Consider the following 15,141-nt stretch of genomic DNA (forward strand, 5'->3'; position numbering starts at 1 on the left):
ACTTTCTTTTTTCTCATGGTGGATATATTTTTAGAAGATGGTGTCATGAGGTCAATTTAATCACATTACGAGTTGTATTAAGTCTTTACATGTATTGCGCTGCACATGCACTGATTTAAAAATCTAAGCGTTTAAAAGACGGGAGTCTTGTGCAGCGCCATGGACACAGACCTTGTGTCCCGCCTATGAGGCGTGGTGATGTATCATCTTACCACAGATGCTCCATTGGTGGAAATATCAAACAGCGGCGATCAGGTCCAAGCCATGGGGTAAGTAAATACCGTTAAAACGAACGATTTACTATCAGTAAATAAACAATTAGGATAAATTTATAACTTTCTCGCGCCTGCAAACCAATAAGCCCATCGGCAATAGCCTGCTGAAAGATGTTTGCGAAGGGACAAATCGCTCGCTGATGGAATATCGCGTGAAGGCTTTTTTTCAGTGTAGTGATTCCCTCTTGAGACGAATACGTTCTGTAAATGTAATACATGTTCCATGTAATTCAATTGCTGGGGGTTCCAGTTTGTAAATATAAATGTCCTCAAATTCAACGTTTTCAATTGACTACTGGTTACAATTTAATTCCGGCTCGCGGTGCTTCGCCCCAAATTAGTAACGAATTACATGGTTTGCGCGATACGGCTCATTTGCAGCCCACTGCCTTCGTAGCTAGCTAATTACGAATGGTCACTGTATGTGATATCATGGTTTATAAAATGGGTACTAATATCTATTTCACAATTGTCCATGCTGGCCATGGTTTCTAAAAATATATCGTTGACAGCAGGAATGCCTTTTAAAGCCAGCTCAATCCAATTAATCAAGTTACAGCCAATGTTGTCACTATGTATCCTGGCTGCAGCTCAGTCTGTCTTGAGTAACAATGTTGCTGCTACAGTGGTGGTGGAGAGCAATAAATAACATTGTTACAAATGTATCCAGCTGCCTTGTGACATCTGTGAGAGACAGAGACTCTGTCCCCATCATTCTAAAGAAGGTTCAGTATCTGTCCTGCGAGCTGGAGACATTTTGTGACACAGTAGCCTATTAGATCAGGTACCTACCTACCTGTCATAATAGAATGTCAAGAGCCAGGATCATGCATGTGATTGTGTCCTGAAAACAAAGGATGAAAGACGTTACTGTACTATTGTCACGCGGGCATTGCAGTGGTAGGTAGGTGGGCTATGGGGTCTTTAGGATCAGTTATTTGGAGTCTCACATACCTTTCCCAGATTAGGTAGGTCAGTGGTTGCTAGAGTAGCTGAGCTCCGAAGCTGTAGTACTGTCTCTTATTTTCAGCCAGGATGATGTTGGAAATTCTTATTTTAGCTTGCAGTTTTTCCAGTCCCACATCAATATGAAATGCAAGACAATCCCTCCCTGGCTATAAAATAATAAATTTTAAAAACTCAAACATAATTTGAAAGCGTTCTCTGAGATTGAAACCAATCTGATATGTAACTGAAGCAGTTTTAGATTAAAAGTCTGTATGAAAGCAGGTTGTCAGTATTTGATTGGATATTAACATCAAGAAAAGACTGAAGGGAACTTCTCAAAGAAGAAATTTACAGGAGTGCTCAACATAAACCTCAGAGGGTGAATATTTGACTGTACTGCAGTTCCTCTGACGGTTATTTTCCCTTCTGGCTTTGCAGGGGAGCTGATGCCATGTTCTGAACTGTGAGACTGCGAGTGAGGTGCCCACTCAACGCGCCAACAGGTGAGGTCCGGTCGCCATCTCTCGTTAAGATTAGACCCAGGATCAGAGGAGAACAGAAACAATGTACCAATTTAAATGTTTTAAGTGATTAGCAACACAGAGTTGAGATTTGCCTTTTAGCATTAAAAAAGAGCCCTGGCTGAGACTGCTCTTCAAATGTGTTGGGGAAAGTTGTTCTAGGAAGGAACAGCAGTGGGTTTTTTGTTGTTGTGAATTCATATTGAACAAGATGGCTGCTGAGCCTGAGACTGCATAGTCTTTGTTATAGGGAGAGGGAAAATCCTGCTAAATTAAGAATGGCTCTCTCTCAGGCTTACTGGGCATCTGTTTTCAATTCTATCTGTAATTGCCCAGGCATATAGGTCCTGACTTGTACTGACTGTCAGATCCCATCCCCCCCCCCGACCTAGACACACACACTGTCTCTTTCAACCTCTTAGCCCTGTCCTTCATGGACTCTGGTTTCTTAGTGGCGCTTAGTGGGTTTTCACACAATTGTGGTCGGGAGCCATTGGCCCTCTGTCAACTAATGGAATTCACAGTTGATATTCAGACGGTGTCCTCACTATGCTGGACTTGTGTTTCATGCCATTATTGTTCACCAGTAGAATATTGACTCGGCTCCTAATTCTTTCCCTCATTTCAAATTCAATTATGATCTAGCGGTCTGACTTTTGTTACATTTGATTCAAGAATTGGAAAGACCCTCATTTAACGATTTTTTTTTGTAGAGCTATTCTGTGAACTGACAAAATGAACACCGTTCTTGCCAGTTCATGGTATCAAAAATCAGTTCACAAAGTGGAGCTGACAGCAACTGTAGCACTTGTACAGGTCTGGTGCTGCTCTTCAAACTGTCATCATGGAGGTTCCTCTGTGGAGGCTGCAGTCAATGGCTTTGGGACTGGGAATGGACAACTGTGTCCCAAATGACACCTTATTGCCTATATAGTGCACTACTATTGACCTGAGCCCTATAGGCCCTGGTTAAAAGTAGTGCACTACATAGGGAATAGGGTGTGATTTCAGACTGGGAATGGACTTCTCTCATTTATACCCCCAGACAATGGCAGCATTGTGGCCCAGTTGATATATCATGGCAGGAGTTCCTGTGTAGCAAGGTTAAAGGTAGACTCAGCGATATTACATAGATGCAGAAAGTAAACAGCATAGTGGGTTGATTTCCGAAAAAACTAAAACCGTTATAGTGCGAGGCTCAACTTTTCCACCGTTTTGGTGCCCATGCACATGCGCAGGTACTGTGTGTGACTGTGTYAGAGCAAAGTCTTGCATCTCGCTCATRTCAATATCTGCGCTGCTGCTTGTGGCTATGTCATTTAGCTGAGTCTACCTTTAATTTATCCATTACATGTAGAGCCGGTTTCAAGGAAACAAAACACAAGGCGGATTTAACTTCTTTAGGAAAACAGCCCTAATMTTGGAAACAAACATTATGTTGTCATCCAGAGTCACATGTATTATCCAAGCTATAGCACACAATATTTGACATAGGCCTACAGCTGATTTTTTTAAAGGACCAAAGACTTTGGTCTGCATGGTGTTTTCATTTTTGCCTTTGAAAAAAATATAGTTATACTGGTATCATCCTGGCCCTAATTACGTGTGCTATGTGTCTGTTTTCACGTTGTTGTTGATGTTTGCCTCAAATGCATTGACAGCATGGAAAGAAAAAGATGTTAGTTGAAATGTAAAAATATTAAATAGCTTTTTAAGGAATGAAACCCTCAAACAATCCCCAACACTTTTGATGTGTTCTTATAAAATGTTTGTGTAATTTTATACAGCAGTGGAGCATAGACTACTAGCATATGCTTTTTGTGTAGTAGAGTCAGAGTCTCTGAATGTACACTGTTGATGAGCTATCCTGCCCCGGCCAGTCTTGGACTCAATGTATTTGTCTGCAGCTTTTTCACAYCCTGTTTAGGAGTGGCTTTGTTGCACAATGCCCCATTCTTCACTCAAAGGCAAGTCTCATCACTGATTGTGGTTTGACTTGTTCTCATTTTGCAAAATTCTCCTATCCCCTTGAGTTGTATAACTAGGAGAGACTCCTCATGTATGGATATTATTGTCAGATATGAGAGCAGAGGTAATACTTTATTCAAAGGCAATATAGAATTGGACCCAGCTTGTTATTAGAGGTGTTGCGAATGGGATTCCATTTTCCTCAAAGTAAACAAGTGTTGCACAGACCACTTCAGTTGATCATTAGGCAACTACTGCAGAATAATAATCACAGATTATGATTTATGAATTGAACTGCATTTGCTGGTGCTTGAATGTATTAGTTCACWGAACCTGTAATTACTCAGAGATTGTGTCTGCTTTGAAAATATCCCTCTTGAAAACTGTCTAGAAAACAGCAAGAGAACCAAGCCAAACAAACAGGGACATTTTAACCACGGCCATGACAACCCACCAACAGGCTTCCCAGCCAGAGTGGGGCCCCCGGAGACAGAGGGAATTCTGGGAGAAGGGTTGTTCACTGATGTCTTTGGATGCCTTCCAGTCATTGTGCATTTGGCAAAAGACAGTGTACAGACATTTCCCAAACAAAACAGTTTTTAGAACCTCCTCCTCTCCTCCCAACACTCAACAAAAAGTGTTGGTTCGGAGAGTGCCGACATCTGTACCGTGCAGTGAAAAGCCCTGCTTGATTATGCGTTGTGTGGTTCCCCAGTAAAATGGAACTGATTTCTACTCCTTTGATGCGCACTCATCTGTCATCGCACTGCCTGACGACAGCCAAGCGCAGAGCAAAGAATCCCTGTGGATTTAGAATAGGGAGGCTAGCAGGGGTAAACCTGAGCTCTGTGGTGCTGTTGTATCTGCAGTAGATTGGAGTGCTGTGGTGCTGTTGTATCTGCAGTAGATCAGGGTGCTGTTGCATCTGCAGTAGATTGGAGAGCTGTGGTGCTGTTGCATCTGCAATAGATCGGGGAGCTGTGGTAAACCAACCCAGCCCACTTACAGGTGCTAGAACTCCTGAGTGGGAGGCTGAGCCTGCCAGAGATGTGGATATGTGAAACCTGCTGTTTATAACTACCCCAGATACCGTGCGTGTATGTGTGCCTGCATGCACATCTAATGTACATAAATGTGCAGAAAGTATCTCGAAAGGTTCTGTAGGCGTCTGAATGCAATGTTGATGAATGAAAATGTTTCTCTGTTTCTGTCGGCAACAACAGAGAATGTGACCGTATAGTGGAGTAAACACAGACAGACAAAACATTGTGTATTTAAACAGCAAGACATTGTTTTTCTTTGTCAAATGGTCATCTGGTATTAGTGCTAGACTATTTCTGTCAGGGACACAGCTGAAGTTAAGTTCAGGATACATATGCATAGTATCAGCCTGTTTTCCACTTAGTGGTCCAGGGCTTTGATGTTAAAAACCCCTGGCCACTGATATTTAGAGGACGTCCACATAAAAGCCCTTGTCTCCTCGTAGATGGCCCAGACCACCATACATCAGGCTGTTAAAATGGCTCTTAGCTAAAGGGCAAACAAAGTGTGTAGCTACTAGCTACTTCAGGTATAACATCTGAGGATTTAATTACACTGATAGATGCTACGTCAAGCCACTACAGCCGTAAAAGCGGTCCTGGTCCCATCTTTCTACCCTAGCTCACTCTCATAAAAGCCTTGTATTGTCATGTGGGGAAGGACAAACCGGCCTGTAATGAGACCAAATTGAATGGATGCTGCTGTTTGGCAATGAAGAGAAGGGTATTCGTCTGACCTTGTGCCACTAGTAAGGAACCATTTTGATACCATGAACTGGTGTTTTAAGCCACATTTGGGCCAACAGAATGAGTGATTTAACTATGAAATGTAAAAATAGCTGTGAAATGATAATGCCAACATAATGTGGTCACGTTGAAATATCTAATAATGTAGCATGGTAGCGGCAGTGGGATCATATCTAAATAAATGTAGCATGTAGCGGCAGTGGATCAATCTGATAATATATGGGATCGTATATCAATAATTAGCATGGTAGCGGCAGTGGGATCATATCTAATAATTTAACATGGTAGGGAAGTGGGATTCATATCTAATAATGTAACATGGTAGCGGAAGTGGATCATATCAATAATTGTAACATGGTAGCGGAATGGATCATATCTAATAATGTAACATGGTAGCGGCAGTGGATGCATATCTAATTATTAGCATGGTACGGAAGTGGATCATATCTAATTATGTAACATGGTAGCGGCAGTGGGATCATATCTAATAATGTAGCATGGTAGCGCAGTGGGATCATATCTAATAATGTACATGGTAGAGGAAGTGGGATCATATTAATAATGTAACATGGTAGCGGAAGTGGGATCATATCATAATGTAACATGGTAGCGGAAATGGGATCATATCTAATAATGTACATGGTAGCGGAAGTGGGATCATATCTAATATGTAGCATGGTAGCGGAAGTGGATCATATCAATTATGTAACATGGTAGCGGAAGTGGGATCATATCTAATAATGTAGCATGGTAGCGGGAAGTGGGATCATATCTAATAATGTAGCAATGGTAGCGGAAGTGGGATCATATCTAATAATGTAACATGGTAGCGGAAGTGGGATCATATCTAATAATGTAGCATGGTAGCGGAAGTGGGATCATATCTAATAATGTAGCATGGTTGCGGAAGTGGGATCATATCTAATAATGTAACATGGAAGTGGGATCATATCTAATAATGTAGCATGGTAGCGGAAGTGGGATCATATCTATTATGTAACATGGTAGCGGAAGTGGGTCATATCTAATATGTAACATGTAGCGTAGCGAAGTGGATCAATCTAATAATGTAGCATGGTAGCGGAAGTGGGATCATATCTAATAATGTAACATGGTAGCGGAGTGGGATGATATCTAATAATGTAGCGGAAGTGGGATCATATCTAATAATGTAACATGGTAGCGGAAGTGGGATCATATCTAATAATGTAGCATGGTAGCGGAAGTGGGATCATATCTAAAATTGTAGCATGGTTGCGGAAGTGGGACATATCTAATAATGTAACATGGAAGTGGGATCATATCTAATAATGTAGCATGGTAGCGGAAGTGGGTCATATCTAATAATGTAGCATGGTAGCGGAAGTGGGATCATATCTAATAATGTAACATGTGCGGAAGTGGATCATATCTAATGTAGCATGGTAGCGAAGGGATCATATCTAATAATGTAACATGTAGCGGAAGTGGGATCATATCTAATAATGTAGCATGGTAGCGGAAGTGGATCATATCTAATAATGTAACATGGTAGCGGAAGTGGATGATATCTAATAATGTAGCGGAAGTGGGATCATATCTAATAATGTAACATGGTAGCGGAAGTGGGATCATATCTAATAATGTAGCATGGTAGCGAAGTGGGATCATATCTAATAATGTAGCATGTTGCGGAAGTGATCATATCTAATAATGTACAGGAAGTGGGATCATATCTAATAATGTAGCATGGTAGCGGAAGTGGGTCATATCTAATAATGTAGCATGGTAGCGGAAGTGGATCATATCTAATAATGTAACAGGTAGGGAAGTGGGATCATATCTAATAATGTAGCATGGTAGCGGAAGTGGATCATATCTAATAATGTAGCATGGTAGCGGAAGTGGATCATATCTAATAATGTAACATGGTAGCGGAAGTGGATAATCTAATAATGAGCGGAAGTGGATCATACTAATAATTAACTGGTAGCGGAAGTGGGATCTATTCTAATAATGTAGCATGGTACGGGAAGTGGGATCATATCTAATAATGTAGCATGGTTGCGGAAGTGGGATCATATCTAATAATGTAACATGGAAGTGGATCATATCTAATAATGTAGCATGGTAGCGGAAGTGGGTCATATCTAATAATGTAGCATGGTAGCGGAAGTGGGATCATATCTAATAATGTAACATGTAGCGGAAGTGGGATCATATCTAATAATGTAGCATGGTAGCGGAAGTGGATCATATCAATAATGTAACATGGTAGCGGAAGTGGATGATATCTAAAATGTAGCGGAAGTGGGATCATATCTAATAATGTAACATGGTAGCGGAAGTGGGATCATATCTAATAATGTAGCATGGTAGCGGAAGTGGGATCATATCTAATAATGTAACATGGTAGCGGAATGGGATGATATCTAATAATGTAGCGGCAGTGGGATCATATCTAATAATGTAACATGGTAGCGGAAGTGGGATCATATCTAATAATGTAACATGGCAGTGGGATCATATCTAATAATGTAACATGGTAGCGGAAGTGGGATCATATCTAATAATGTAGCATGGCAGCGGAAGTGGGATCATATCTAATAATGTAGCATGGTAGCGGAAGTGGAATCATATCTAATAATGTAACATGGCAGTGGGATCATATCTAATAATGTAAACATGGTAGTGCAGTGGGATCATATCTAATAATGGTAGCATGGTACGCGGAAGTGGAATCATATTAATAATGTAACATGGCAGTGGGATCATATCTAATAATGTAACATGGTAGCGGAAGTGGGATGATAATCTAATAATGTAGCGGCAGTGGGATCATATCTAATAATTACATGGTAGCGGAAGTGGGATCATATCTAATAATGTAACATGGCAGTGGATCATATCTAATAATGTAACATGGGTAGCGGAAGTGGGATCATATCTAATAATGTAGCATGGCAGCGGAAGTGGGATGATATCTAATAATGTAGCATGGCAGCGGAAGTGGGATGATAGTCATAATAATGTAGCATGGTAGCGGAAGTGGGATCATATCTAATAATGTAGCATGGTGCGGAAGTGGGATCATATCTAATAATTGTACATGGTGCGGAAGTGGATCATATCTAATTTAATGTAACATGGTGGCGGAAGTGGGATCATATCTAATAATGTAACATGGTGGCGGAAGTGGGATCATATCTAATAATGTAACATGGTGGCAGAAGTGGAATCATATTTAATAATGTAACAGTAATAAGGTGCTGTTTCTTCTTCTCTGTGATGTCTGTCCTCTAGTGGTGTGTAAGAAGACAGCAGCCATGCCACCCCCCTCTGACATCGTCAAGGTGGCCATCGAGTGGCCCGGTGCCAACGCCCAGCTCATGGAGATTGACCAGGTCAGTGTTCAGTCTAAAAACACCACTCAATGACAAGACAGACCAACATGAACATCAGCCGTGTGCAATAGATCGCCTGCTGGGTATCGACGAACGTTGGCGATTCAACATGTAGAATCCTAGAGAAATTAACAGAAAATGACAGCCTCTGTGGTCAGAGGCGATAGGAAGGCCAGGCGCTGTGCAGTGCTGATGTTTCTGTTGGGTTGTTTTGTCTTTAACAGCATCAATCCTCCACTCTGTCTTCTCAACCAAACTTTTTATCGAAGTCTGTTTTCTCTGTGCCAGATACTTTAAACTCAAGAGACTCCACATTAAATAATTGAAGGGAAAATAAAGCTACAGTGTTTTTTTCTTCTGCTCAGACAAGCATAAACTACATCACTGAGATTTTGTTGTTGAGTCTAGCTCTAGCYCATATCTTATTTCTCTGTATTTTGCTGGCAGCACAATACAGTAGATTTGATTTTGTCCAACACAATTTCAACAGCGCCTACCCACCAACAAATCCATCAACGTTTATTTTCCTCTGATGAAAGCCAAGCAAAGCAAGGAGTGAGAACCATTGTTAAAGTTATAAGGGTATTTTCTGACCAATCAGCAACTTTCCTGTGATTCCAGTGGCAGTGCAGAGTTTTACATTTTTTTTTTTTTTTTTGTCTGTCTGTTGTGTGTTTTGCAGAAGAAGCCCCTGTCGTCTATCATACGGGAGGTGTGTGATGGGTAAGCACCAGCTCCACACCCAGCTGTTTCTGCTCTCGCTGGAGCTAATGGCGTAACAATGTTTACGACTGATATATGTGTGTGTGTGATATGAACACACACCCTGCGCTCACTTACGTAAGACTAGTGCTAGCTAGACGGACTCAGCGGGAGCCAGATGTATAGCAAGTCTATAATAAGAACACGCAGAGAAACATTCGTATGAGCCATTACACATGGACTGGATCACACATGTTCTTCATTACAATGCCAGAATTCTTATTATATAATTGTGCATTATATCATTAAAGTGGAACTGACAGCATTTTAGCAAAATTAAATCTTATTTAAAATCTGTTCATATCATTCATATCCCCAGGAAGAATATGACACATTTTTGTCACACTTAGATAGCGAGCACTTAGATATGGTCATTTTCATGTCATAAATTCATAAAATGTTTGGGAATGACATATAGTAAGGCATTTGTGAAAATGTTATAGCTACATAGTGGGAAAGTGGCGGTGTGTTTGGACAATTAATACACTGCAGTCATAAAACCTAATAAAAACATCTGTCCTGTCCAGGAAGAGAGTCTACACAGACTGGTGCGACATAGTCAATCAGAGCCACAGTAGGCCTATATGCAAATAAACCATTTGCAATATGATCTGCCATCATTCACATTGAACTGGATTGTGTGTTTACAGGCAGTAGCAACAGCGTGACTTTAGATCATTAGAAAGCATTCGCCAAAAGCCACAATACACCTGAATGGATTTCTGCAAATATGTAAATTCCACGGGAGTCCTCTTACATTTGGGAACTTCACAAACCTGTTGATCAAACAACCATGAAAAGGTAGGCTATCTCTCCCTCAGTTGCCTATGCACATCAACAAGATCAACAACTAATGCTAAACTAAAATCTAACGAGGGAACATTAGATAAACCCTCAAACGTTTTCAGCTAGTTGGCCGATAAACGATGGGGAATAGTACCCTGCTCGTCCTTCTGCAGTTTGCCTGCCAATGCATGCTTGTCCCAACCCATATTTTGACAACTGAATGGGAACTTGCCTGCCCGCCCATTTGATCGATGCCAAATACATTTGATTGACAACTAAGAGATGCAGTATGCTATCCACAGCTAGCTAGAAAAGCAATTCACATTTCTTGCTAGCTAACCAAATGACATCTGCAGCATTTCTAGCCATAGCCAACGAAAAACAGTGCCTTCAGAAAGTATTCATACCCCTTGACTTATTCCACATGAAGTTGTTACAGCCTGAATCCATCTACARACAATACCCCATAATAACAAAGTGAAAACATGTTTTTAGAAAATGTTTTCAAATTTATTGAAAATGAAATACAGAAATGTCTAATTTACATAAGTATTCACACCCCTGAGTCAATACATGTTAGAATCACCTTTGGCAGCTATTACAGCTTTGAGTCTTTCTGGATAAGTCTCTATAAACTTTGCATACCTGGATTGTACAATATTTGCACATATTCTTAAAATAATTCTTCAAGCTCTGTAAATTGGTTGTTGATCATCGCTAGACAGCCATTTTCAAGTCTTGCCATAGATTMTAAAGCTAATTTAAGTCAAAACTGTAACTAGGCTACTCATGAACATGCAATGTTGTCTTGGTAAACAACTCCAGTGTATATTTGGCCATGTGTTTTAGGTTATTGTCTTGCTTGAAGGTGAATTTGTCTCCCAGTGTCTGTTGAAAAGCAGACTGAACCAGGTTTTCCTCTAGGATTTTGCCTGTGCATAGCTTAGCTCTGTTCCATTTCTTTTTATCATGAAAACTCCCTAGTCCATGCCGATGACAAGCATACCCATAACATGATGCAGCCACCACCATGCTTGAAAATATGAAGAGTGGTACTCAGTGATGTGTTGTGTTGGATTTGCCCCGAACATAATGCATTGTATTCAGGACATCAAGTTAATTTCTTTGCCTATTATTATTTTTTTGCAGTTTTATTTTAGTGCCTTATTGCAAACATGATGCACATTTTGGAATATTTTTTATTCTGTACAGGCTTCCTCCTTTTCACTCAGTCATTTAGGTTGGTATTGTGGAGTAACTACAATGTTGTTGATCCATCCTCAGTTTTCTCCTATCACAGCCATTAAACTCTAATGTTTTAAAGTCACCATTGGTCTCATGGTGAAATCTCTGAGCGGTTTCCTTCCTCTCTGGCAACTGAGTTAGGAAGGATGCCTGTATGTTTGTAGTGACTGGGTGTGTTGATACACCATCCAAAGTATAATTAATAACTTCACCATGCTCAAAGGGATTGTCAATGTCTGCTTTTTTTACGAGGCATTGGAAAACCTCCCTGGTCTTTGGTTGAATCTGTTTGAAATTCACTGCTCGACTGAGGGACCTTACAATTATCTGTATGTGTGGGGTACAGAGATGAGGCAGTCATTCAGAAATCATGTTAAACACTATTATTGCACACAGAGTGAGTCCGTGCCACTTATTGTGACTTTTTAAACAAATTTGTACTCCTGAACTTATTTAGGCTTGCCACAACAAAGGGTTTGAATACTTTTCGTTTTTAATTAATTTGTAAAATTGTCTAGAATCATAATTCCACTTTGACATTATGGGGTATTGTGTGTAAACCAGTGACACACAATCTCATTTTAATCCATTTGAAATTCAGGCTGTAACACAACAAAATGTCAAAGGGTGTGAATACTTTCACATGGCACTGGATATACAGTACTAGTCAAAAGTTTGGACACACCTACTCATTCCAGGATTTTCCTTTATTTTTAATATTTCTACATTGTAGAATAATAGTGACGACATAACCTATGAAATAACACATGGAATCATGTAGTAACAGTGTTAAACAAATAAAAAAATATTTTATGTTTTAGATTCTTCAAAGTAGCCACCCTTGACAACAGCTTTGCACACTCTTGGCATTCTCTCAACCAGCTTCACCTGGAATGCTTTTACAACAGTCTTGAAGGAGTTCCCACATATGCTGAGCACTTGTTGGCTGCTTTTCCTCCACTCTGCGGTCCAACTCATCCCAATCCATCTCAATTGAGTTAAGGTTGGATGATTGTGGAGGCCAGGTCATCTGATGCAGCACTCCATCACTCTCCTTCTTGGTCAAATAGCCCTTACACAGCCTGGAGGTGTGTTGGGTCATTGTCCTGTTGAAAACCAAATGATAGTCCCACTAAGCGCAAACCAGACGGGATGGTGCATCGCTTCAGAATGCTGTGGTAGCCATGCTGGTTAAGTGTGCCTTGAATTCTAAATAAATCACTGACATTGTCACCAGCAAAGCACCATCACACCACCTCCTCCATGCTTCACGGTGGGAACCACACATGCAGAGATCATCCGTTCACCTACTCTGCGTCTCACAAAGACACGACAGTTGGAACCAAAAATCTCWAATTTGGACTCATCAGACCAAAGGATAGATTTCCACTGGTCTAATGTCCATTGCTTGTGTTTCTTGGCCCACACAAGTCTCTTCTTATRATTGGTGTCCTTCAGTAGTGGTTTCATTGCAGCGATTCGATCATGAAGGCCCGATTCACTCAGTCTCCTCTGAACAGTTGAGGTGTCTGTTACTTGAACTCTGTGAGGCATTTATTTGGGCTGCAATTTCTGAGGCTGGTAACTCAAATGAACTTATCCCCTGCAGCAGAGTTAACTCTGGGTCTTCCTTTCCTGTGGCAGTCCTCATGAGAGCCAGTTTCATCATAGCGCTTGATGGTTTTTGCYACTGCACTTGAAGATACTTTCAAAGTTCTTGAAATTTTCCGCATTGACTGACCTTCATGTCTTCAAGTAATGATGGACTGTTGTTTCTTTTTGCTTATTTGAGCTGTTCTTGCCATAATATGGACTTGGTCTTTTACCAAATAGGGCTATCTTCTGTAAACCACCCCTACCTTGTCACAACACAACTGATTGGCTGAAATGCATTAAGAAGGAAAGAAATTCCACAAATTAACTTTTAAGAAGGCACACCTGTTAATTGAAATGCATTCCAGGTGACTACCTCATGAAGCTGGTTGAGAGAATGCTAAGAGTGTGAAAAGCTGTCATCAAGGCAATGTGTGGCTACTTAGAAGAATATTTGTTTAACACTTTTTTGGTTACTACATGATTCCATATGTGTTATTTCATAGTTTTGATGTCTTCACTATTATTCTACAAAGTAGAAAATAGTCAAATCAAAGAAAAATCCTTGAATGAGTAGGTGTGTCAACTTTGACTGGTACTGTATATTATCCTTTGTAGAAATGGAACAGTTTGGAGTAACTAACTACATATTGGCATACTGCTGAAGGTTCTGCACACAATAACAAATCCCATTTTGAATGCCTTCTACATTCTTGCTCCATCATACCAATTGATTCTAGTGGTGCTATACTGATTCACTATGCTATGCTACGTTATCGTACAAGTTCAGAATGATTTTGCATTAGATGCAGATATTCAATAAAATACCAGACATTTCAGTGTAATCCCCAGATACACATAAATGCTCTGGTACTCCACCCTTTCAGAGCTTACTCATATACCACTGCCAATAAACAGACACAACCTTTAGCCAATACTCAGGCTTCACTCACTAAGTCCAAAGTATGCCACACAAGGAATATGTCCCAAATGGCACCCTATTCCCTAAATATCTATGGAACTGGGTGCCATTTGGGATGCATCCAATGTGACCTTAATCTGCTTTTAGGCCAGACCCAGTCTAAGTAAGTGGAACCGTGTGCTTAGGGGTTAAATTTGTTTTGCTAAGTTGATATCTGGCTAATGGGGTTAGGGTTATATTCATCCATTCTCCCTCCCTCTCTCTGTTCCATCCACCTCTAATCGTCCTCTGTCTCATGTCAGTTCCTGAAAGGCATTGTTCTTCCACTAATAAAGTAGGTGTAGTGGCTGACAGATAGGGGCCAGACTTCAGCTCGGAATGTGTTTTTATGCTTTCATACACATTTTGATTTCTTTCACACTTTCTCCCTATTTGTCTGAATGTTCATTTATCGCTTTCTCTTTCTGACTCGTTCTCCCCGAGTGCCTCATTGTCTTTCCATTTTCTTTGTCTCCTGATCTACCTTGTCTGTCCATCATGAATACTGAGACTTTTGCTAACTCCCTAATTCTCCTTTCTCTCTTCTCTGCTTCCTCCCTCTCACATCTGAATGCATTAGATTTTTTTCTAACACTTAACGCCCACTGAATATCTCCTTGTACAATGTTCTCCATCTGATCTTCTGGCAAATAGAAATGCTGGAGGCTCCGATAATCACTTTTGTTAACCTTATGCACATGGTATGTATTTTCTGTAGGGTGGAAAAACAAACGCACGTCATTATAGTAATAGGTCTTATTGAGAAATGTGTGGGTTTAGCTTCTGTCTCATGCCTTATGTTTAGGGAGGTCAGTGCGTTCTGGTATTAAGTGGAAAATTGGTGAATTCGGTCACCTACTTTTCAATAGATTTTGTGCGTGTGTGTGTCCACAGCTGGTCTCTGTCTGGCTC

General features: G+C 40.5%; 1 protein-coding gene across 1 annotated transcript in view; it reads left to right on the plus strand.

Moving 5' to 3' along the window:
* The first annotated feature begins 161 nt into the window (after positions 1–161).
* Positions 162–15,141, plus strand: part of LOC111970246 (engulfment and cell motility protein 2-like) — a 50,512-nt gene continuing 35,532 nt past the window's right edge. Inside the window, 5 exon segments of the mRNA XM_070445644.1 lie at positions 162–269; positions 1,662–1,726; positions 8,782–8,882; positions 9,565–9,605; positions 15,124–15,141. Of these exon segments, the coding sequence (XP_070301745.1) occupies positions 8,805–8,882; positions 9,565–9,605; positions 15,124–15,141 (137 nt within the window). The 5' untranslated portion in view covers positions 162–269; positions 1,662–1,726; positions 8,782–8,804.

This window comes from Salvelinus sp. IW2-2015, linkage group LG11, assembly GCF_002910315.2.
Source record: "Salvelinus sp. IW2-2015 linkage group LG11, ASM291031v2, whole genome shotgun sequence".
Taxonomy (NCBI): domain Eukaryota; kingdom Metazoa; phylum Chordata; class Actinopteri; order Salmoniformes; family Salmonidae; genus Salvelinus; species Salvelinus sp. IW2-2015.